The 25,273-nt window shown below is 37.8% G+C and overlaps 2 protein-coding genes across 2 annotated transcripts; both read left to right on the forward strand.

Moving 5' to 3' along the window:
- Positions 1-1,383: 1,383 nt before the first annotated feature.
- On the forward strand, positions 1,384-14,010 carry LOC146157311 (uncharacterized). The gene is made up of 11 exons (XM_083388166.1): positions 1,384-1,444; positions 2,243-2,412; positions 3,913-4,031; positions 5,397-5,500; positions 6,174-6,273; positions 7,404-7,549; positions 8,320-8,442; positions 8,939-9,100; positions 10,584-10,751; positions 13,411-13,537; positions 13,899-14,010. Exons 1-11 carry the CDS (start codon positions 1,384-1,386, stop codon positions 14,008-14,010), a joined length of 1,392 nt encoding a protein of 463 aa, XP_083244292.1.
- A 1,933-nt stretch (positions 14,011-15,943) lies between these two features.
- Positions 15,944-24,679, forward strand: LOC146157312 (uncharacterized). The gene is made up of 10 exons (XM_083388167.1): positions 15,944-16,001; positions 16,221-16,648; positions 17,308-17,420; positions 17,781-17,884; positions 18,316-18,415; positions 19,100-19,242; positions 21,079-21,309; positions 22,455-22,622; positions 23,598-23,730; positions 24,508-24,679. Exons 1-10 carry the CDS (start codon positions 15,944-15,946, stop codon positions 24,677-24,679), a joined length of 1,650 nt encoding a protein of 549 aa, XP_083244293.1.
- The last annotated feature ends 594 nt before the right edge of the window (positions 24,680-25,273 follow it).

Raw genomic sequence — 25,273 nt, forward strand, 5'->3', positions numbered from 1 at the left:
AATTAACTGGATAGATTAGCAAAAAAAACATTTCGTATAGAGAGTTGTCTCATCGCTAGGCTGTGGGCACATAAAAGAGTGAAAATACTACACGGCGTCTATATAGGCTGAAATAGATTCCCTTGAAACTGGGAAAACATAATATAAAAGAAGAATAGACGCGGGCCAATAAAAACAAATTTCAATATTTCAATTTTTATTTGATTTTATCACCGGACCTCAAAAATAAGATGATCTAACAACAGGGATGTCTACTTATAAGTTATCCGCACAGGACCATCTATTGGGCAAGGCCTTCCTTGCTCGTAAAGGCACAAATCGGCCTTTGGCGAAGGACCATTAACCCCACATGTGAAAACGCTTAACCTTGCAGTGCTAAGCGGATTCCCCACTTGGTTTAAAAAGACGAGCTGCAGGTTTAACAGAAGAGGCGATGTCGGTAAGACAATGGCGTCAGACGATGGGTTTGATGAAGAGGACCCGTCGCCTAAGACTTTGAAGTATCGCAAAAGTACTCGTCTGTTCAGACAATGGTTGTCTTGCGGGCTACAATTGGACGGTGATACATCAGTGAGGCAAACTTGTTGAATGAAGGGGTTCCTCGTAAAACTAACATTGGTGGGTTGCAAAATAAGATTTGTCCAACACAAAAGCGGTTTCACTTTATGTTTACGACTTTTAAAGAAAATTTTGATCTGTTTAAAGCATTTGCTGGTCACAAACTGTCTAAGAGAAGCCAGTAATTAAACATGCTCAAATATAAGCTGAAACACTTTAGGAAGTAAAAAATCTTCCACAGACAATAAAATGTAAAAGAAATAGGCTACTCTTATTTTCGTATCAGATGTTCTTAAGACTGTTTATATGTTCTTATAAATTTGCGTCTCAGCGCCGAAAAAATGTAAAACTATAAATTTGTGTTAGTATGTGTTTGCTATTTGAACAGAAGTATCATGATTAAAGCCTAACTGGTATAACAAATTATATTATCCCAAAATTCCTCATTTGGCCATACGTCACACGACCGGCCATGACCCCCCCCTTTCTCCCCCCCCCCCCCCAGCGGCGACGCGCGGTCCCTTGTCGCAAGACAAACGGCCAATCAAGGGCCGTTGTGACGTCACAAAGAAAAATTGTGGTGGAAAACTGAAGGGGCCAATTGTCGCGCGAAGAAAGGCTTGGGGTCGATTGTACTTGTGGCTTGAAAAGTGATGAAGCGTGAGTTTGGTTAAAGCCAAGTTCAAACCGGCCTGCTGCGATAGCCAGTAAGGTTGTAGTCCTTTTTTGCGTTGTACTGTGGACAGTTACTACTTCTCATTTTGTTGATCTTCCGGTCATGACAGTGTTATAGGTGGACGGCGAAGGCTATTCTGCAAAGTCGATATGGAGGTCTTGAAATACGCGAGCGCTCTTTTAATTATGTTTTTTCTTCACTTTACCAGGGGTGAGTAACGTTTAAGGATTTTTGTAAGCCTAACTTTAAAAATGGTGTGATTTGATATATTTGTTGTGTAACGACCCGCTTTTTTGAGTGTGTTGCTGGTACATTAAAAGAGTGCGAATAAACTTTTGAGTACGTTACCCCTATAAAGAACGTAACAAATTTTCAATATATATTTTTTTAATTGAAAATAAACACTGGACGAAACGAATATTATTTTTTGAAATTTGCGTTAAATAGTTTAAAAATTGTGGTTATATAGAACACTTTAACCCCTAAAATTAAAAAAATACCGCCTAAAATTATCAAATTTTCCCTTTTTAGGTAAAATTCTATTGCCAACTGGAAAACTACTGTTTTACAAAACTTTTTTTCTCCGATACACTAAAAGCGTGTTATTCAGTAAAGGGTTCCAGAAACAGGCCTATGGTAAAAAATATGAGTTAAAATTATCCATACTTAAAAAATTTTGTTTTCAAATGAGGAATCCTTTTTGTTTATATCCCTTTGTTTATATTTTGGGTGAATCAACATATTAAACATTTTTAGCAGAGAAGGTAAAAAAAAATAACGGATGAAAACCGCTAACAGTATTATGTAACATCAAACAAACCACAAAAATTCACGAAAAAAAACAACGGAAGCATTGATTGTATTTAGGATTTTAATTTTTTTCTAAATAACTCTGTAAAAATTTGTATTGTTTTTAAAGTTTAACAACTACTAGAACGTAACCCAATTATAGCAACACATCCGACACAGCTGCCAGAATTATTAATATCACTGAAATAACATTTTTAGGTCAAGACGAAGGGACAACAGCTGAGGTGTGTGGGGGTGAGCTGACCCCAATTGCTGCGACCCTTCTGATAAGCCCCGATTACCCAACTGCCGCCAACCCCCAATCGAAATACCCCTCAAACTCGGACTGCACTTGGTTCTACGACGGCGATCGAGATACACTAGTGATCGTAAGTTTGGCGTGAAATAAAGAAGATGGTCATTTTTACTTTTATTTTTAGATTCTATTGGAATAAGAGACACATGATGCCATATTTTGACGAAATATATTTCTCTGTTAAAGACTGGAAGCTTATGAATGACTGACTAAGACGGAAAGTCTTAAGTATATTTGCTCATATTTGAAGCCATTGTCGTCAGTTACGTAAAGGGCGAGGAGATATCTTCCTATTTTACACATTCAGTTTGTCCTGGTCTGAGCACGTCCGATTATTTTTACGCAACAAACATTTTAAACTTTCCCGGTAAAGAATTTCGCCCAATTAATATCAAAAGTGTAACACTTCACTATGGATGAAAGTAGAATAATTTTCTTTCCGGAACGCTTGACATGTTCAAAGATGACGTCACAAATTGGGTAACAACAGACGTCATAAAACAAGTTGGGAAACCTGAGGTTGTCGTTCGATGGCGTGAACTAAAAAAGGCAAACATAGTTTTGGGATATGGCCTTGTAAAAAATAACTAGTTTTGCGGGTACGCCTAATTATTTTACCGGTAGCCGTTTCTGCCCGTTCCGGCATATACTTTCACTGCACGTTACTGATAACTTTGAAGTTAAACACAGTTAGAAATGCTAAATGAACAATTTAGGATCAAATAGTCAATTAAATGTAAAACCGCTTATACGCATTTATCCGAAATACATTTATCTGTTTTTCTGTTTGGGTGTTGTACATGTGTCGGGATTTTTTTTCAAATATCGTTTGCATTTTTTTATTTTTTCTATTGGCTTTAACTGCGTAGTATAGGACGTGTAAAATATAAACTGACGTGGAAATTTGCAGTATTGTTTTTCGCAATTGAAAGTATACGAAGTAAAGAGGCGGCTTCTGTAAAAACGAAGTCGAAATATACGCTGAAATATCTTATAGGTCAACAACGCCGTTTATAATATAGATACCAAAACGGCATCCATAATGAATTGAGTCACTATGTTATGTACGTCTTTAACTTCCAACAATTATAAGAAACTTTGTAACTTACACAAACGACTAATTTTGTACAAACAACTTCTTGACGATCTTTGATCTTCATCGTCGTCTTTCAGTAAAATCCCCCTCTTCTTATTTGAGTAAACGATTACATAGCATGAAAATTATTTCTTGTAAAATACATTAATTATAAAGGAACACTCTAAGACTCAATAACAACACTTTCCGTTCTATTACAGACTCTTATGTCGAATTCTTCGCAGGGGACAAAATCACTAAAAGCCTAAGTCATTTATCAGCTTGTGTGCAGAAACGTGTTTTTCATAGTAGTACTGATTTCTGGTTGCTAAGAATAATTATTGTACAGTGATTTTTTACCTTTTTATCGTTTTAAACTTTGATGTGGGCCTCTTATATAAAATATTTATTATAGAAAACAAAATGCGTTCACCACGTGAAAAAGTACATATACACACGAATTTACCGTCACTTGTTAATTTTTCTTTTCTATTGTAGGTAAAGTTCTGGAACCTGTTTATTGAAAGTGGTGAGAACAACTCGAACTCGACTTGCGAATACGATTCCGTCACTATCAAGATGACTTCGAAGGGCGAAGAGGGAACTAAATATTGCGGGTGAGGGTGGTTTGAGACTGTTGTAAACATCATTGCCGAAAGTTGGTTTGAGTCAACCGAAGTTCCAGTGAAATTTTTCACTAAATAACAAGTCATGCCCTTCTCTGAATAAGCAAAACCAAGTCATTCGACTGGCTTGTTATGACTACATTACATTTTAATGATAATGCGGCATTTAAACTGTAAAAGTATTACTTACTTATATCAAATTAAAGTGAAATATGGGGAAATTATCCTTTCCAAACAATTAGCTTAAATGTGGTACACGTTAATACAGTCTGATTTATGCATCAGAAACCGAACAAAAAACGTATTTTTTTTACCCTGTTAAAAATTTGTTTGAAGTTGAATATTCGCGATGTTTTTTTATCGATCAAGCCAAACTGCTCATTGGATTGAGACAAATACAAGGTCCACTTAGTTTCCCTTGCAAGCCGCCTGAAGTGTCTTCAAAGCTCCCAGTAAAAATCGATAATAAGCTATTTCTGCCTTGGGTAACTGGCTGCGATTAGGCGACGCTTTCCACCAAGACGACGTTTGAAGTGGTTTGTTTTCCGAATTAGTGCCGAGCTCTTTTCGCGGCCATTTTGCCTGAAGTTCAATTGAGAAAGTTTCGTTTCGTTTTGCCTGAAATGACACATCGGATTTTTTCGGGTACTTGATGACGCGCGAGCTTAATAGGTTAACAATCTTATGCTGCTTAAGTGGTGATCCGAATTTTGGGTGTTTTTTGTGAGAAGCTTATTTCCTTGGATTAAGTTATTTGGACTGCAAGCCCGACAACATTACCGGCGAAAATAATTTAAATGGTGTGAATTCCAATTGGTAAAAAAATGAAACATACAATTCTCGATGAGCATGTCAATGTACGCGTAGCAAATATGCTTAGTAGGGTTACATGATCAGAAGTCTCTGGCAAATCAGAGTTTTAATTTTAGGATTGGAAGGCAATATTATCAACAACGTATCTGTTTTAATGTGGCGTAAGGCGTACAAATTATCAAAATTTATTATACCGAAAATGAGAGAACGCTACACTGAATGCAATAAGATTAATATGACAATGTAAAAATCACGAAATTAAACTATATTCCTCTTATTAATTAATAACAATATTGGGAGGATCAAAAAAAAGCAGATAACATCAACATGATCACCAAAGTGTTTTAAGACCTAATTAAGTCCCAGCAGATAAACTGTTAAAATTGAAAATCTCGTCCGTGTATGATCAGTATCGCAACTACAAACAATAACGCAATATATAGCAGAGTCAAGTCAAGTCATTTAAAACGGTGACTTGTAATTAAAACACTGGTTATCCAACTGCGGGGAGTAAAATAATTAAAGCTTATAATCGTTGTTAAGATTCGTTGCGCCACCGGACACAATCATCGGCTTTGGAAGTCTCACGATCATCTTCAAAAGCGACGCTTCAGTCAACTATCAGGGATTTCGACTAACCTACAAAAGTAAGCGAACAACCTGACAAAACAAACGGCATTGACTCTTTTGGTCGATGCATGGCCGTTCCGGTATGGAAACGACGTTTCCTTATATTTTATTTGCCCTATATATATTTGGGCTTAGAAAAACCATGGTTCAAAACACAAGCAAATCAATATAACGCAGGTCCCAATTTTTTTATTTTTACTTTGTCAAATAAATTAGGAATGATTGCACCTAGACGTATGAGTTCAAGATGACATCAACATACATTATCTGCAAGATATCAAGTCATATTTTAATAATTTGAATTGCCCTTTAAAGCTAGTACAACGTTTTTAGAAATGCTTTTAGCACAACCCTGTCTTTGTAAAAATATTGAAAAACATAGAAACGTAACAGAATTAAAAAAAGAGTATAGGTCTTAACTTTTATAAGCATACATTTTGTATTTAAACTATTGGGGACGTTTACTTGGTACGTTTTAAACTATTTGATGTGGTATAGACGTACTTAAATTTCAGTTAATTCTCTTATCAACAGTCTACCTCCCTAAAATTATTGAAGTCGTTACTTGGCATATAAACCGTGACGCTGGTCATTAATATATGTCTACCATATTCTCCTTTCTCATTTCTTTAGCATTCAAATTAGTTCTGAGGCATGATATTATTGTTATCGCAACTTTCTTCCTTGCAGTCTCCCCAGACCACAACCCATGTGAACCGGACCCTTGCGTAAATGGCGAATGCGGAAGAACAGAAGATCGGGTATCGGCTAAATGCAATTGCGACCCAGGGTAAGTTGAGTAAAGCAATATGTTTGTTATGATACTACTTAAGCTGATAACGATCGACTTTGTTAAACGATTTACTTTTTCACCAGTATTTCTCAACCTTTTTTCTTTCCCTTTTTTACGCTATTTGAGTAATCTTGCTGAGAATCAACTTGAATAAAGGAAAACTACTAAAGGAGCCGACCCAACCATTTCGAACGGCGGCCTAATTTAGGGTCGCGACACATAGGTTAAAAAACACTGCGTCAAACAACTGCGATAATTCTAGCGTTTGGCAAACTCTTAATTTACTAGTGTAAGATTGAGGCAAATAACTCAATTTGAACCAAACTATATTTACTGAAAATTTAAATAAACAAAATTTCAAAATCAAGTCATTACAACACTGCCTTTTACATTCACAAGCCTATTGAGTGACGTTACCTAATTAAATATAAATCTGTTCGCGTAATATCACGGCCTCTCCTTCCGCCTTTTCGATGTCCATCATTTTCATTTCCTTACCTATACTTATACGTTACGCCATCTGCCTTTCTTTCCCTTCTCTCTCCTATGTCCGGTGTAATGTACTTACGAAAAACGAGTTACGGCTAAACTATAGAACGCAGCTTTCAGGTTAACGCAATCGACTTAGCCGAATTGTGGATTGATGTACGCCACTACCGACAGAAACCAGATATAACGGAGTCATATAAGGGACAATTATATAGTCTACTACAGTTCGCTTCAACAGATGTGCACGGTAGGCCCTAGGGTGCACCAAAATATGCATAGGCTACACCAGTACGAAAAGGTATACAAGGGTCAAGGGTGTATGACAAACTTTTAATAAAACCATTAATATTTGACATTGAATGCTGTTTTATGACACACAATAAAACGCGCAAGCAGCCTGCAGCCATAATTGAACTCTCACCATCAGTGTGTACAACTTCGGCGGCTCCGCTCGGTTTAATTGACATGATCATATTGCTTTTTAGCTAAGTTTACCTTTCAAGTAAACAGAGTGCATGAGTTCGTCACAACAACTTTAAGGGTTCGCCAAACCAAAAAAGGTTAAAGAGCACTGTTCTAATAGACAATGGACATAAATTTACTTAACTTTTACGAATCCCTATTTTTTTCGCCTTCAGTTCGTCTGGTGAATGGTGCGAGATCGACATCAAGGAGTGCGAGTCCGATCCCTGCCAGAACGGGGCGGCATGCGACGATTCCAGCGCGCCCAATGAGTACAAGTGCCAGTGCCCAATACGCTACGAAGGCGTCAACTGCGAAATCGGTTCGTGTGTATTTCGGAGTGTTGTGTTACTAGAGCCGTTTGAGGTGCTTATCTGATAAACTGTGTAAGATGCTTGACAAATGTTATGCCTTTGGGCCAGTGTCTCTCGACCTTTTTTTTATGCGGCGACCGAATGCTAAGCGTAATCATAACAGCGAAGCTTTGGCGACCCAAATCTAAAACATTAGACAACTATCATAAATAAATTGGAATGTGGTGAACTACCGCAGTCGGTGACCCAATTTTGGGTTGCAACGCATAGATTGAAAAACGGCCTTAAGAGGCTGTGTTTTTTAAATAGCGTAACAAGAGCTTTAGACACAAGTCATTTGAGTGGTAACGTTTGCATAGTAAATAACATTGAACTGACCCAGATTACATGTTTTAAATGCGTATTTTCCGTTTGTCGAGTACATCAAAGAAACGTGCGTTATTGACGGGGCATTATTTCGTTGTGAAGGGTCGGATATTTGATCTCAGACCGGACATTAAATCTTGTGGCGAACTTTATTACCTTGATTATCGTAATTTAACAAAAAATCAAAGTAAGCGTACAGTAGTCTAGTAAAGTTTGAGATTAAATCTAAATATAATTTGGAGTTGCATCCATAACATTCCAAGTGTACTTTATCCTGATTATACAAATCATCTGGTCCGCAGGCCGTAGTTTGGCGACACGTGTTGTGTAAGATCCACGATTCATAAACCAAAAAACTTCTACCTATAGCTTGAATCGAAAATAATGCTTTTTCGCTCTTTTTAATTGCCAGAAAGGGACTCGCCTTGCTCAAGCAACCCTTGCCAGAACGGCGGGACCTGCTTATTCATAGAGGATTTTTTCGAGTTTGAATGCGAGTGCGCCGAGTTCTACAAGGGAAGCTTGTGTGAGATAGGTAAGTTAACTTAGTATACGTTATTGTTTGGGATGGCCGGTAACATAGGATCGGACCCGACTCCCGATACTAAGTGGTAGTATCGGTATTGGTCCGATACCAAATTAATATACAGAGTTTCAGCCATGATTTGCCTTTCAGCTCAATGATTTGAACCTTTCAATGATTTGAAGTTAAATTTATGAAAAAAATAGTAGGTTAACAATGAAGTCAACTAAAGTTTGCTATTGACCTAATATTGTGAAAATACCATTGAACGTTTTCTATTTCATCTATTTTGCTTGTTTAAATGGTCATGACGTAATTTATTATGGGATCAGTTTTCGATTTTTTTTGTCCAAAATGTCTGGTATCGGAATAATTTTTCGCCAATGGTGTAATGCCGATATGAAACACTACTTCTGTAAACGCAATGAATATAATTAATATGCTCAATACTGAATATTCCGTGCCGTAGCAATAACCAAATTTCTCTGTCCCAAATTTCCCGCTCAAGCCGACCTTCCTCCTTGCCAGTCAACGCCCTGTCTCAACGGCGCCTCTTGCGACGACCTCCCCAACTCTGACCGAGCGACGAACGACGAGGGTTTCATATCTGATTTCTATGGTTACGAGTGCACCTGTACGGCCGACTGGCGTGGCGAAATTTGCCAAACAGGTTGAGCTTAAGTCGTACCCGGCCAGAATCGCGCTTATTTACTTGCTACAGTACAAAATCGCTAGTTAACGCACACGCGCATGTAAGCGAGCTTGCTGCTTTTTTAGGATGAGTATTATCACTATAGGTAGAAATAGAGTAATTTTCTTACAAGATCGATAAACAAATGCTTACCGAAACTGAGAAACATTTCGAGATGACGTCATAAAGTTACGTTAGCAAGTAAACTTGGGAAATCATAGGTTATCTTTGGTTGTTTTGCACAAAAATTCAACTGAAAAATCAATTTAACGAAATGCAGGTTGAGCTTCAGTCGCAACCGGCCAAAATTGCTTATTTACTTGCTACAGTACAAAAGCGCTATAGCTAAACGCACACGCGCAATCAAGCGAGTTTGCTGCTTTTTGTAGGGTGACTATCATCACTATTAGGCTTGGTGTATATCCAATGGCCGTTCTCAGTCTTCTAAATTAGTTATTTCGCTCCCACACTTTAGGAGGGTTGACTTTGTTAGAGTCTTGCTTTTTGAAGGATGAACAATGTCAAAATAAATATTGTATTGCTATAATAGTTGTTCACGGTTTTTCATATCTCTGTTAATTGGACTCTCATCCAGATTAAGGGTTGAAAGGTCTGTTCGATTAAATGTTGCTTTTTCCTGGTAAAAAATTGAATACCTGAAATCAATTGAATTATACATTTGCATTTAATAGCTTGTTACCACAAGCACAAAAGGACTTGCATTTTGTTTTGAGTTAAAGCTTATTATTTCTTAGATTGCTCATACTTGCTTTTAGAAAAGTAATTACGCTTATGCACCAGCGGCAAATCACCTGCATCTGACTGCTACGAAGCGCTAAACAATACACGCATGTCCGAAATGTGTCAATGTTTGTTTATCTTGCATTTCATCTGTTGCTTATCATTTTTATCTTTAAGTTTTCATGCGAAAAAAAACACACAGAAAAACAGAACACGAAAACAGTAGAAATAACATAAATTTGACTAGGGGTTGCTGTACAGAGCTCGCTTTATTAAGATTATATTGCTCACTTTTTATTTTAGCTGAAGCGTTAGAGAACACTAATTAAGCAACCTAAATGTTTAATAAAAAAAATTTAGACTCGCTGTTGCAAAACTTGCGGCAAAAACACAATTTCCCACAGTTCTGAAATGTTTTCCATGTCGTCAAAGTTTGCTATTTGAATGTGTTTGCTTTCAAGTCCAACAACAGCCCGAAGAATCATTACCGGGTTTACAAACTAAGCCACTCCAGCATAACGACAAAACAAATATCCGTTGAAACTTGCGACAAAGACACAATTTTCTACTATTCTAAATTTTTGGGGTGATACACTATCATTTAAATGTACTGGCTTTTAAGCCCAACAACAGTTCGAATAAAAATTATCGGGTTTACAAACTAAGCCACTCTAACATAGCGACAAAACCTTCGAAAAAAATTCTCCGTTCAAATTTTTAGAACGAGGTTGCAGCGACCCGGGAATCCCCAACCTGGAGAACGGGCGCAGGTTTGAGGAGGGGGCGACCTTAAAGTTTTCCTGCGCGGACGGCTTCATACTGGAGGGTCCGGTCAACCTTACGTGCCACGTGGACGGCAGTTGGTCCCACGACATGCCGGAGTGTGTAGGTGAGTCGGAAGTTGCTTAAGAAAACTGAAAGACTCTACAACAGTGCTTTTCAACAGGGTGTATCGTACACCCCAGGGTGTACCATAATTTTCAAAGGGTGTACCATTTAGATGGGGGTGTTCAGGGGTGTACCAGATAATGCATGACAATAGGCCGATGACTAGCTATCTGATAGCAGTTGTGTTACTTTGCCGCCTCTCAATGATCATTGTGAATTATCGTGCGGCCAATTTGACCTGTATTAACCTGTTGTTTTGACGTGGATTTGTGGCTACTCGACATAAACGATGGTAAAGTAAGCATCTGCAGGTTTTGCTGTACACGTTTAAGGTTTGCCAACTCAAAATGGTAAAGGATATCTGAATTAAAAGTTTTTGACACACTATTTAGAGCAAAATATGGTTGCAACGATACCCTGAAGAAATTTCAAATGCCTGCAACTGAATGGTTTTTGGTGCAGGTAAAAAAGTAAAGCACACCGCGTGCCACATATTTTGGTTCCGCGGGCCGCATTTGGAAGAGTAACTTGGACTACTTAACCAGTGAACTCATTGAACTACGATCATATTTGGTTCAAAGGCAGAGTTTAAACATTTTAAAAACTATACTGAATTTTCACCCGATCCGTTAGAAATTATTGCAGTTCTAAGCAAAAAGGTCTACGGCAATTAGGGCATCCAAAGGACCAGAAAGTCTGACTTGTCCCACCCGAACCCAAACGCTAATCAGCACCCTAACTCAAATATTGTGCGTTGATTTATTAATTCTATAAACGCTTTAGGCCCCAGTACACCAATGTGTGACTTAACAATCCTATGAGCTGGGCGAGAAATAATATTATGCCCACCACAGCATGGGCTTTCCCCAGCGTTTAAATAATTATTAAATTAACGCACATTATTTGGGTAATTATTAATTCTATTTACTTTAGGTAAATATTAAATTCTATCAACTTTTAGCGAATATTTTCAATTTATTTATGCCGGGAGTTTAGCTAAAGGTCCAATTACTGCATTACCACGACCCCAAGGTCTAAAAGTCAGACTTTTCTGCCCTTGGATGCCCTAATTGTTGTAGACCGTTTTGCTTAGAACTGCACTAATTTCTAACAGATCGGGTGGGCCTTTGGTATCGCTCCTAAACATTCCTAAATACCGAAATCTCAGTGAAAAGGCGATTTCCATCCTTGTTCGCATGCCCACGACATACCTTTGCGAGCAAATATTTTCTGCTCTTGTTAAAATTAAAACCAAAAACGAATTTCTATCAAGGATGTTTATAGGCTTATGATAGGAGCATTCGAAACAAGGCTACTATGCCTCGGTTGGCACAACTGACTGAGAAAATTCAACAGCAGCGCTCGCATTAGGTGACTGATGAAATTTTGTATTTGTATAAAAATATGCTACGGATTTCCTATACTTGCAGCCCTGCTTATCCCTATTTCGATTAGGATTACTACAGATTCGATGTATTGCGTGGACTGGGGTGTAAAAGTTTTGAGTAAACGTAAAAAAAAAAAAGGTTGACAAGCACTGCTCTACAAGACGTAATAAGAGTATGAAAGCCTAATAATGAATTGCAAAGCCAAAAAGCTCGAGTATAGATCGACAGCATCTTGATTAAGACGTTTCGATACGAACTTGTATCATCTTTCAGTAAATTAAATAAAGATGATACAAGTTCGTATCGAAACGTCTTAATTAAGATGCTGTCGATCTACTTGACCTTTTAAGCTTTGCAATTCATTATCCAGCTACATTACAGATCCGTGCATAGTGTACCCAGGTTTAACAGCCCATACAGAACTATAGGTATCATTTTAAATGTTTCGAATAACTCTTTATTCACTTTAAACATCTTAAAGTTTATCTAGTTGAAAATGAATAAAGAGTTATTCGAAACGTTTAAAATGCTACCTACTTCTTTATGGGATTTGATATTCTTATAAAGTTTTACTACAACTTTCAACCATTGTGTTACAAAGTTAACTTCATTCATTTTCAACATCACTTTACAAGAGTGCTTCCAAAAGTCGAAATGGGTTACGTGGTCTAATTGTGGTCCGTGAAGTGGTTTTATACGGTTCGTTAATAAAAAGGTGTTAATCCTAAACCAAACCTAAAAAAGTTCATGGAGTAAAAGCGAGTTTGTTTTAGTAAACTTCGCTATGTATTAGGTACTTTATTATGTTTTCTTTTACACCAGTCTTAATGTAGTAAGCTTTTTGTAATTTTAAGCAATTTTTGTTCAATGGCGACAAGTAATATAGAAATTGCAAAAAGTCTGTCGCGTAAAAACCAATAAAAAAAAAACAATTTCGGAAACTCATAAACATTTTGAGATTATGTCATAAAATTACGTCTAAATCAAGTAACTTTGGGAAACCGGAAGTTATCGTCGGATGTATTGCCTAAAAATGCAATTGAAACATCATTTAAGGAGATGGCGAAATTGCCCGGTGAAAGAAGGACATTGCTTGGTAAAGAAATAGCATTTTATACCGGCGTAACCAAAAAAGGCTTAAAAAGGGTTTTACCGGAACGCCGTTTCGGCTAACAAAAGCAAGTAATAACAAAGAAAAAACTAAACCAGAAACGTAGAGTAACATTTTTTTGGAGCAAGGGCGTTTGTAATTTAAATTTTATTTGCATCCAGCCAACGTAACTTATTCTACTGAGGAACCGGAGGGATCGATATCTTCTTGGCTTGGGACTATGATCGGACTCGGAGTGACACTTGCAGTCACTGTTGTCGCCTTCACGCTCTGGATGGTTTATAAGGGGTATGACAAAACTGGTCACAACAAAAAGTAATTTCTAGTAATGGGCGACCGAATACTTTGAACAAAACTTGACGTAAATTTGTGCATATGTTATTTACTTCTGATCAAGGTTTCGGCGTATACGAAGTTATAGAAAAACTTATTTATATTCTGCGTCTTTTCAAATGCGCAGTTCATTTGTCACAATGCTTCAAGGCGGCAAGACATGCTATGGAAATTAGTGCACTTTGCAGAACATTTGTAATACTGGTTTAAAATTGTAGTTTGCAAATGCGACTGTCTTAAATATAATTAATTCTTAGCTCATACAAGCTTCGCTCTGTTTGAGCATGTTTTTATAGTGTTTAATTTTTTTTTAAAGGCCATGGGTTAAACTGGAGAACGAGGAATTAACAGGCCGCGCGATGTCGCAAATGAGCACAGTTAGCGACAGCGTTTTTCTGGAAGACGCGAAAAGTGCCGAGTTTTACTGATGATTGCCGTACTTCACGAATTTTTTTTAGATGAATCTACATTTTTACTTTTGTCTTTGTTATCCTTCGGACGATATACGTTCACTTCTCGTGTAGTTTTGTAACAATTTAAAATCTTGTAATGTGATTGTGTTTATGATCTGCAATTTTACAGCCTGTATAAGTAAAACGTGGATAGGGAAAAATCCTAATTACACCGCTTTTGTGATCGGGTTGATGGGAACTAAACCGTTAGGAAAGAAAATGCGTTGTTTACTTTTATCATTGCATCAGAGAATTTTCACAGAGTATAACAGCTTATCAAAATGTTTTCTAAATACGGACTTGTTTTTTGTGGCGAACGCATGTTATTTATTGCTTTGTACTTGTGACCCAACTAAATTTACCTGATTTATTCGTAAACTTCCATAGCCTTTGTTATGTTCTATTCCGAAAAAGGGAGTTTTGTTGTATAAAATGAACACTTGTAACGCACAACACGATGTTCCGGATTTAAGACTTACATCGTTTTCGCAACGTTCACGCAAAAACTTGACACTAGTACCAATCAATTTATTTTTAAAACTGTGTAATGTTCCATTTGCACTATTCAGTTCAGTGTTTCTCAACCTATTGTTTGTAACTCAATATTGTGTCGTCGTTTGATTTAATTGGATTGCCGATTACAAATAGTAGTCACGTGGTTAGTTAATTGAGATTTGTTTTGAGCGAGCTTTATTCAAAATGTGAGAAAACTGTGGGACAAATTGAAATATCATATTTATTAAATTTAAAATTTATTTCAAATAATGTTTTTTCACTTAAAAGTTCAATGAAGATAATTGGATGAACAGAACATTGATGTTATGCTCAAACTGAGCAGTTAGGTCTCTGCGAAAAAAGGTGGAGAAACACTGATTGTTTTTACCGGGGCGAGTATTGTTTTTCTAAATCAATGTTAACCTGAAAAACAAAATCGGATTAACCCAGGTTATTTATGTTTATGCCAAAACTGTCAAAATTTTGCTTTATTATCCACAGTTACATTGTGTCAACAATCCACTTTAGATGTTTGCCGACTTTGTTTAAACATAAGTGCATACCTCGTTGAAGCATTTACAACAATCATTGCCAAGTGCCAAAATGTGTTAAAATTTAAATCATTCATCCAATCGGAATACGATTAAAACAATGTTTGTTTGTACTTTTAAATACTTGTAAGTTTCAGGAATTTTTGCACGAAGTGGAACAGTCAACTTTCCCGCCGCTTCTCTTAGCATTTTCATTGTGAACAGTCTTTAATTAAGTTGAGTGCAGTTGTGGTTTACTAGGCTCGAACTTGAGTGTTTTTATATTGTACCGAAAACAGACGATTTAAACCCTGGCGAACTGCTTTTTTCAAGTGTTAGTTTATTTCCAATCTCAACCAAAAGCTACGCTGATGAATCAGCATCGCCGAGAACTGTGTTGACTGTTTTTGTTTGTGTACGATTTACCGCAGCTCTAATTGGCTTAAACGCAAGAAGCGCAAATACGCCAAGTCCTAACTTAACCTCGTCACAGCGTGCTCTAAACCTCCTTCCATTGTTCCTAGTCTTCTTACAAGGACCCTCAAATCTTGAGCGACTGGTGATTGGCGATCCCGTTTTTTCTATTCGTTAGTCACAGCGCCAAGGAAACGAAACAGTAACGAACCAAAAGGCTCGCAGAAGTTGAATTTTTTTGCTCGAACGCCATTGTGGCATTGTTTCAGCTCGAGATTGGGACTTGACATCTGTAAGTCGCGACACTCGAAAGCGATCTGCCTGCTTATTTCCGATTAGGAAGACCGACCGCAAAGATAACCTTCGAACATTTCAATGAAGCGACCAGGCTAAGCAAAAAAACGAAAGAGCTAAGACGGTGTTACCTAAAACCTGAAACTTTGCGAACGTTGATTTTTTGGATTAAAACGATGACAACTTTTGACGTTTTGATCGTGGCGATTTACCTTTCGATAAAACTTGTAAAAGGTGAGCTATTCCTACTTTATATTTCGTTACCATTGGATATTGAAAATACTTCATGTTAGCATCCGTACTAGAACGATTCGTTCATTAATAACGGCTCGGTACGATGATAAACGCTATACTTACTTAACATTGGTGCGTAATTAAACATAGGCAAATACTAATTCGTAACTATATTTATTCCTAGAAATTTCCTTCTAATAGATTTACATTTAGTTTCAGGCCAAGACCCGCAATACGGAAATTACCCAAACTACGGAGACGGAAATTACCCGAACTATGGGGGAGGGAATTACCCGAATTACGGGGGTGGAAACTATCCGAGCTACGGAAACTACAGTAACTATCCGTATTACGGCAACTATAGCAATTACCCCAACTACGGCAATTACAGCAACTACCCCAACTACGGCAATTACAGCAACTACCCCAACTACGGAAATTACAGCAACTACCCCAACTACGGTAACTACAGTGACTATGGGGGTGAACCTCACCCAGCCCAGAACGAGTCCTGTGGCGGTGAATTGACGGAGCTGCAAGGCGAAATTGTCACCCCTGGGTACCCCAGCCAAGAAAACCCAAACGGCACTTACCCCCCGTTCAAGGACTGCTACTGGTACAGAGATGGGGCGGATTCTCTAGTGCAGGTAACTGTATAAGATTGTGGAAACGTTTAGGCTAACAACGTACCCCAATGATAGAGTTGTACACAAATGGGGTAATCTCGACAAATCATCACATGACTATCATTTGACCTGTGAGTGGAATAATGTAAAATATCCTCATTGCGACTTGTGAGTCAACAAACTCTGGTCAATAATTTTTACACAATTATCAATAGTATGCCCAAACTTACAAAAGATAACATTATTATTGTAGCTTATTGCAATTTATTTGTAGGCCTATATATTTTTAGATCATCTGAGATATTTAAATAAATTACCTCCATTTGTAAGAGTTTATTGATGGTTCAGAGTTAACGTAGGGTGTCTCTAGTTATTATGCCGACATGTTGTGGCCTATAGTTCTGCACAGAATTCTGAAACCTCTGATTATTATTATCCAACAATTTTTATGTCGCATCGCTTTTAAGCAATTAACTTGGATACCCGAATGCTTAATTAATCTGGCCAAGGTAATACAGCACTTAACCTTGTACCTGAAGCCTGAGTCAATTAGCGTAAAATTCAAATAAAAATGCGACTCATAATCTTAATATGTTTAGGTCCATGAATAATAATATGCACTACAGTGTTCGGCATGGTTTTATCTCTTTACGCTTTCCTCAATACCCTTTCTCTTTAAGTTGAAGTTTTGGGACTTGGAAATTGAAATTGGCGAAGGAGGTTCGAATGTCACTTGTGATTTCGATTATGTCAACGTCACCATTACATCTGTCGGATCGAAGAGATATTGCGGGTATTACTATACGTGTTATCAGAGCAATTAAAATACTTAACACATCTGTGCAAAGGTTTGTCCGTAAAAGTAGAATTTGTTTTATACCTGAACGCAGGAAACGTTTTAGAAATTAGATCACAAAGGTACGTCATCACGGAACAAAATAAGCAATCTTACGAAACCTATCGTTCGATGTAGTGCACAAATATACCACTGAATTTAAATACATTCAAGAAGATGGCGGGATGGCCTTGTAAAAAAGGGTCATGGCTAGAAAAAAATTTTTACCGGTAGAGCGTTTTTACCGGTAGAGATCAGTTTAAAATGACTTGTTTCAAACACTTTCAAAGGAGTCTGATGTTTTGCTTTCTACTCCAGGTACCATCTGCCGCCAGAAGAAAGCAAGGGAGTTGGAAGACTGGATATTCACTTTCGCAGCGACAGTTCAGTCAACTACAGGGGATTTGTTGCAACGTACAGAAGTAAGGCGGCTAAGTCATTGCTGTTTAGGCATTAACAACATGGACCTTCTAATGGGCCTACATTAAATCAACGTAAAGTAGTGTTAGAACTTCACGCGATATTACATTTAAAATAATTCGATTTAACTTTCCTATGCGTTTAATAAACTTGCGTTTACAAAATATTTTTTGGTCATAGTCTGCTTTCAATTCTCTCTGTTTTCTGTGAGCGGCGTTAAATAACTACTACCGAAACATCAAATTATCATAATTATTTTTGTTTGGAACAAATCCGCAATTTGCTAAGCACAATTCCACTAGCGGTAAACGGAAGGAAAGTCTCCTAAATTTTTTATCCTAATTAAAAACACAAAAAAAATACAATTTGTTGGACACATTTGCGTCAAAATGAAGTTAAAACTAAGTTGCGAATTACGTTTTCGTTTCCGCAGTCACTGAAAACTACGACCCATGCCAACCGAACCCGTGTGTTTACGGAACTTGCAACACAACAGACGACGGGACGTTGCCATTGTGCGACTGTGAACCAGGGTAAGATTTTCAGATGTCAAAACCGTCATTTTTTGGAAAACGAGATTTTAATAGTTTCGGTATGTTAGGGCAAAAAATGATTTCAGCCATTGTTCAACACAACTTGTAGGATCATTTATTTTCGAAAATGCTAGACTAGATTAAAAGTGCATAAAGCAACGGTATACCGGTATCTTTCCCAAACAAATGCAAAATTATTTTCACCAAAGTTTCTTTTAAAAATAGCCAAGTTGGACTCCTGATGCCAGGAATTACTAGTTGAAATATTTGGAATTATCTGGAAAATTCTTTTTCCTGCGATTGTTTTAATAGCTGTGTTAAGTTAAACAAGCTTTAGCGTTATTTTTAAAGAGATGTGATTGCGTTTTTTTGAAAGGTACTTTCAGCCGCGAAAATTTTAAAGTCAGTTAAAAAAAATAAACTGGCAAAAGCGTACATTGGAAATATTTCATTTATTTTACCACTACAAAGCTCAGTTTATAAACTTATAGGGTAACATGTGTTTTAGTGTTTTAATTTTACACCTACTACCTTTTCTCTAAGGTTTTTGAAAGGTAGTATTTTTCCTACAGAATTTGGCATCTATTTTACGACTCCCAAGCTCAGTTTATAGACTCACAGGTTAAAACTTGTTTTAGTGTTTCAATTTACAGCTACTAACCTTACTCGCCTTTTGATTGACAGCTACAAGGGCGACCAGTGCCAGATTGACATTCGCGAGTGCAACTCCAACCCGTGCCAGAACGGTGGCAGGTGCTACGAACCCGAACCTGCCATGTACAGGTGCCAGTGCCCACGTGGCTACGAAGGAGATAACTGCGAAATCGGTAAGATTTGAGATGACTTGCTTTAATTTTGAAACATCACACTTTTATCAACCTTTGGTTAAATAATCGCGGTTGCCAAAATATCGGAGCAGGTTTTGCAGCTTTGGGGTCTAAACCCTCATCAGATAACTCTGAATCAGGGCTGAGGAATCGGAGTCGGACTCGGGACTCGTGACTCGACGGAGTCGGTTTTGTTTTGCCGAAGACGGACGGGACTCGAGTAAGACCGCGTAAAACTACCCGAGTCTGTACTCGGGACTCGACAAAATCTTACATTTGGTCGGAGTCGGACTCGGGACTCGGGAGTCGGACTCGGGTATATTTTTTTGGTCGGAGTCGGACTCGAGTTGTTTTAACCGACTTCGCAGCACAGCTCTGAATAGCTTTAAACATCGCACTTTTGTTTTTCAATCTATAGGTAAATTTTTGCCAACTACGAAACAACCGACCCAGGTTCATCAAAATAGGGGGTGTTTAGCTTGTGCGGCCCTCTCATTATGACGTAACACAGGCAAACAAAGGGCGGCCAGTGGTGCAATTAAACGACGAGCGGTCATTATTACGCGCGATGCTTAACGCCGTGTTTGTGCTTCTGGAGGGAAAAGGTGCAGTTGCCTTTTCGTATTTTGGCATTTTTTCACTATCGTCAAATAAATCGTTGACTAACTTTGGTTGGCTATTGCAGTTTTATCTTTTAAAATTCTAAACTGTAAGTCTTGTACCACTGTTTGCATTCTTCAACTTTTATCTGATCAAGCATAATTGTACGAAAGCTTGTCGAATTTCGTAAGGCAATACGTCTTTCAGCAGCGCCACCAAATTCATATGTCAAGGAATTTTTTTGTTGAGTTTATAAACTAGCGGACAACTAAATTTGACTAGAAATAAAACAAATTGAGTTTTGAGCAGGTGTTCGTTTTTTAGCCGAAAACCGTTATGATTATGGCTATAGGGTAATCACTCAGTATTGCACCAAATTTTTGTTTTAAGGAATTTCGTGTTTTTGTTTGGCACACATGCTTGCTTGTACCATGCGAGTCTATAAACACCCCGATAAATTCGAAAAAAAATTAGATTTTAGTAGTGCATCAAAGTTTTGAAACAGTTTTCTTACTTTGGAAGCCACATGAGCGTGAATATTCATGTGGTAACTATAAATACACCTAAAGTAAGAATAGTATTATAAATTTTACAAAAGTGTTAGTTTACATATACGAAGCCATGCTATTTCTCAAGATTGTTAAGCTGGCTTCTCTACAATCCAGGTGTAACCAACTTATGTTGATTGCCATCTACAGAAATATTTTTAAAAACTCTCGATCGAATGGTTTGGTAAAAAAGTCACAAGAACACTAATTAAACACTTTGAGCGTTAATTGCATTCCAAGCCAGCGATGGAGGTTAATTTGTTATGTCAAAGAACTCGTTATTAAGCTTGTCCAGACAACAATAGGTCATTTTAATGTTCCGCTTGTGTGCGACAGCTACTATAATGACGTAACACATGTTTGACGCGGTAGACCAGGTGTAATGTGGCGATCGACGTGTTAGCTTCCCCTGTAATAAGAGGCGCCCACAGAAAATTATCCATTGGGGCAGCAATATGAATATATACACATAATTTAACTTTAGTACCAGTACCTATAATATTAATATGTACATACGATTTCATATCAGTGGAAATTTATATACAAATCAACGTTATTCCATTAGTAACTTAGTAAAACTGATATACATTTGGACAGTCAAAAACAAATTGAACTTTTCCCATTTGTTAATCTTTCTTTTCCACAAAGTCGACAACCCACTTCATACTTTTTTTTAAATATTTCGCAGGCGACGGAGTCCAAGAAGAAGAAGAAGAAGACAAAGAGGAAGCCAAAGACGAAGGAGCAAAAGATGAAGAGGAGGGAGCGGCAGGAGGAAGCAAGCAGGAGCAGTCGGCTCCTCCCAACCCGTGCGACTCGCATCCGTGCAAGAACGGGGGAACTTGCATCTCGGGAAGCGGGGAAGATGAGTACGACTGCCAATGCAAGGAGTTCTACGAAGGAGACAACTGCGAGATTGGTAGGAAGCGGTCGATGATTTAATTATGTGCATGTTGCTATTGCGGGAAAAGTATGTGGTCAGCCCAAAAACATTCTCCATATCTTATATTGCTTTTTTAACACTTGAATTCGTCTTTGGTACAGAAATTCTGCAATGGTAGAGCTAGAATTCGGATATTGTAGAAGCCAGTGTTACCAATTTAGCTTTTAACACAGTGCTGTGTTACGTATTTGCAATATGTCAAGCACAGCTGCCGACAATAGAAGATCTTTCTGTTTACTTTTTTTTATTGCTTTTACTTATTATTATATATATTGAATCTCAAGTTGCGTTTTACGGCTTAATTCTAAGATTGTTAGTTTAAGCTACAAAACAAATAATACGACACCATGCCTTCAGCGATAAATGTACAAACAATAGAACAGTTTTTACCAATTTTTTATATGCATTTACTGGTACATTCATGACCGAATTTCTTTCTGTTTACATTAAACTGTTTTATGTGCGCTTAAGTTTTAATGGGCCTTTACCAGTTGAGACCCACGGCTCTACAAATCAAGAAAAATAAATGTGAGCATAATGCTAACGCCCTTAGTTTAATCTGAAGAAATGGGTCTTTATACTCACCCCTAAATCGTGGTAGACCGCGGGTAACACATATACTGCATCTGTGTTGGGCAGGGCTGCGGAGTCGGAATAGGGACTCGGGACTCGGGACTCGGTGGAGTCGGTTTATATTGCTGGATTTGGATCCGGGACTTATACTATATAAGTACTATATTTTGGATCCGGGACAATACTATATAAGTCCAAATGCCGACGTACGTACGCGCGCCGCCGAGTTTCAAAACTGACAAGGCCGTAAACTGTAAATTGGAAATATGGCATAGCATATGATGGAATTTTTCCCATTCATGTTTCGTGTGTGGTAGATTTATATAACAGCCCTATGAATGAATTGTTGTATATTCACCCTATTGTAATAACAAAAATGGGTGAGATAAAGGCTGTAAAGTCGAAGACGGGGCGTTAGACTCGATAAACACGGCCGAAAAGTCGAACTCGGTACTCGAAAGTCGCACTCCGGTTATTGTTAATCGACTCCACGGCCCTGACTGTAGGCATGTAACAAAACACCAAGAAAATCGAATATCTTCTCTTAGAAACCGGGTGCAAGAATCCGGGTATTCCCCAAATCGACGAAAGCAAGCGTTTCGCGTCGAGGTCAAGAGTTCAGATCTCGTGCGACGATGGTTTTAACTTGGAAGGCGAGGACGTGCTGACTTGCCACGACGATGGATCGTGGTCCCACGACATGCCGGAGTGCGTCGGTGAGTGTGAAGAAGTTGGGTGAAAGTGGGGTAAGCACCTACTCAGGGGGTTACAGGTTTCACGTGAGGTCGTGAACTGGTTAAATACCTTTTTCCTGCGTTGTTTTGTTTTATTTCGAAACGATATGAAGTCGTTTGGTTTAAAACGTTATTTACAAATTCGGAACAATTTTAGATTACTGTTTATGAAAAAATTGGGGTGAAGGTAGGGGAAGCAACTAATCAGGGGGTGATAGGGTTTCACGTGAGGTAGTGAACCCATTAAAAGGATCACTACTCGTCCGATACTAGGGTGGTATTGGTGCCGTAACCAAATTTATGCATAAATTTCAGGCACGATTTTTAATTCAACGTAGCAATTTGTGCCTTAAAATTTAGAATATAGAAGATACTATAGTTTAACAACATGGTAACTAAACTTCTTAACTTTAAAGCAAATTCTAGCCCAATAACCTGAAAAAACTACATTTGAACGGTTCAATTCACATATTTTGCTTGTCAGGGCACTGTAGTGACGTAATTTGGTATCGTATCGCGATATCGGGCGAGTAACGGTACTAACACTTAGCATCTGGTATCGGCGCCAACGTTATATCATCGGTCATCCTTAATCATAAGCCCTATATTTTGCGAAAAATCAGAAATGAAAATATAAAAATTGTACACTCCGTAAAGATGATTATAAAATACTTGTCTGGAACCCTAATATGAAGAGTGAGGCCCATTTGTTTTTTGCCAGAAAATTTTTCCATAGCTATCTATATTCTGATATTGGTCATTATATGGCTTAACGTTTACTGGAGGGCATTTGTGAAATATATGCGGTATCGATCTCGGTATGGGATATCCCTGCTAATAATGGTTGAAACACTTTGCAAAACGTTTGCAATTGAAATACGTTTACAATTTAATTTGGCTTTCCAACAGTTTAAATCACTTTCCGTGTTTATAGTAAAATATGGGATTATTTTTCAGGCGATCCCGCTTCCGCCGCGGCAAGGCAGAAACAGGAAGGCGGAAATTCCAGTTGGCAAACCGCAGTGGTCGGCCTCGGGGTGGCGCTAGGGATCGTTGCCACGCTCTACGGAGTTTGGCTCATCCAGGATAAGTAAGTACATGCTGAATTATTATATTTGACTTCAATTTTGTGTCATATTGATGTTTTAAGTGGGTTTAAGGCAGGAATTTAATTAAAAAGTAATACCATTTTAATTATCACATTGAGATGTTAATTCAGCCTTCATATATTTCATATAACTTTAAGTTACGAGCCCTAACGGGGTCCCCAGGTTTAGAATCCCTGGTTCAAGGGTTAATCTTTTTCTTTGACGTTACTGACCATTCGTTCAATCGTATCTTTGTGACATACAACTAAGTACGATAGATTAAGTTTTTTGTTTTAGAGTAATAAAGAGTTAGGGGTCTAAAAAAATCAATGGCTTGTAAACCATGAACCCCCCCTCCCCCCCCTAAAAATGATAAAAATTAAAAACAGGAAAAATAAAAATCCTGTAAAAATAAAAATAAACATAAATAGATTAAACAAAATGCTTTCAATTTTAAGCCATTTCATTATTTATGCTCACAGCCCACTATATTCCAGCTACATTCATTTTAGTTTCTTCTAAAAAAACACCACAAAAATAGCAACACACTTTTTTTAAAGCCTCGTGGTAGCTTAATATATTAATACACGCTATAGGATATCAGCAATACACGCTATAGGATATACTTTTCCAATATTTTTTTCAGCTCTGTAACTTTCTTTTACCAATTTTAGTAGAGATGTTCCTATACCCTCACCTTTTTTGCTTAAGTATAAACTGTCCAAAACTTCACTCGTGACCCGCGCGTTATATGTCTTCTCACCGTAATGTGCTTCAAGGCCCTGGTTGCAAGTGGGCTCGGGCGGAACGGCGCCGGGTGCAGGTCTCAAGGCCAACATGAACAAGGCCGACACGATATCGATCAGCACTTACAACATATCAAGTGACGAATCAGACGAAGACGAACGACCGACAAAGTACTCCTCCAATAACTACATTGACGTGCCTTGACCGGGAAACGATTTAACTTGGAAATTCGGCTTCGTGGAAGTCGACTTATATTGAGCTTGTTTCTATTTCGCGTTTTCTTGTACATATTTTATATATATGTTGGGCGTTTTTTCAGTTCTGCAGAGTATAAGGTGTACAGCATGATTTTAGAAAGCTCTTAAATGTGTTTTTTCACAACACGGGACCATTTTAATGCACAATATATTGCAAGGAGTTTAAGAAGGATGAAGTATTTTCCATGCTTTAATGTTCAATGGGTCTCAGGGCATCAACCCACTGTACATTTTTGTTCATGGTTCGGGGGATTGGTCCATATTAAACTTCTACAAACTTAATAACCCGAAAAACGTTATATGACATTTGTAGGTGCACGGTATTACGCGATAGGTGAGGCCAAATGTAACCTCATCATATTTTTGTGTGTAGACTTACAAACTTAGTACCACGAACCCCTATGATTAGCTTTGTTATTTTACGTTTATTGTACAAGTAGCTGCAACGCGATGTTTTTTCATTTAAATCGACTTTTCGTAGCAGATTTAGAAAGTTTATAACGACGTTACAGATTTTTAAAGTATTTACCAAAGATTCACA

This window comes from Ascidiella aspersa, chromosome 4, assembly GCF_963924565.1.
Source record: "Ascidiella aspersa chromosome 4, kaAscAspe10.2, whole genome shotgun sequence".
Classification (NCBI taxonomy): domain Eukaryota; kingdom Metazoa; phylum Chordata; class Ascidiacea; order Phlebobranchia; family Ascidiidae; genus Ascidiella; species Ascidiella aspersa.

Coding starts and splice junctions, on each gene's coding strand:
- LOC146157311 (XM_083388166.1), top strand. CDS start 1,384: ATGGAGGTCTTGAAATACGCGAGCGCTCTTTTAATTATGTTTTTTCTT. Junction 8,443..8,938: donor GGGAAGCTTGTGTGAGATAG/GTAAGTTAACTT, acceptor TTCCCGCTCAAG/CCGACCTTCCTCCTTGCCAG. Junction 13,538..13,898: donor CTCTGGATGGTTTATAAGGG/GTATGACAAAAC, acceptor TTTTTTTTAAAG/GCCATGGGTTAAACTGGAGA.
- LOC146157312 (XM_083388167.1), top strand. CDS start 15,944: ATGACAACTTTTGACGTTTTGATCGTGGCGATTTACCTTTCGATAAAA. Junction 21,310..22,454: donor AGGAGACAACTGCGAGATTG/GTAGGAAGCGGT, acceptor ATCTTCTCTTAG/AAACCGGGTGCAAGAATCCG. Junction 23,731..24,507: donor GTTTGGCTCATCCAGGATAA/GTAAGTACATGC, acceptor ATGTGCTTCAAG/GCCCTGGTTGCAAGTGGGCT.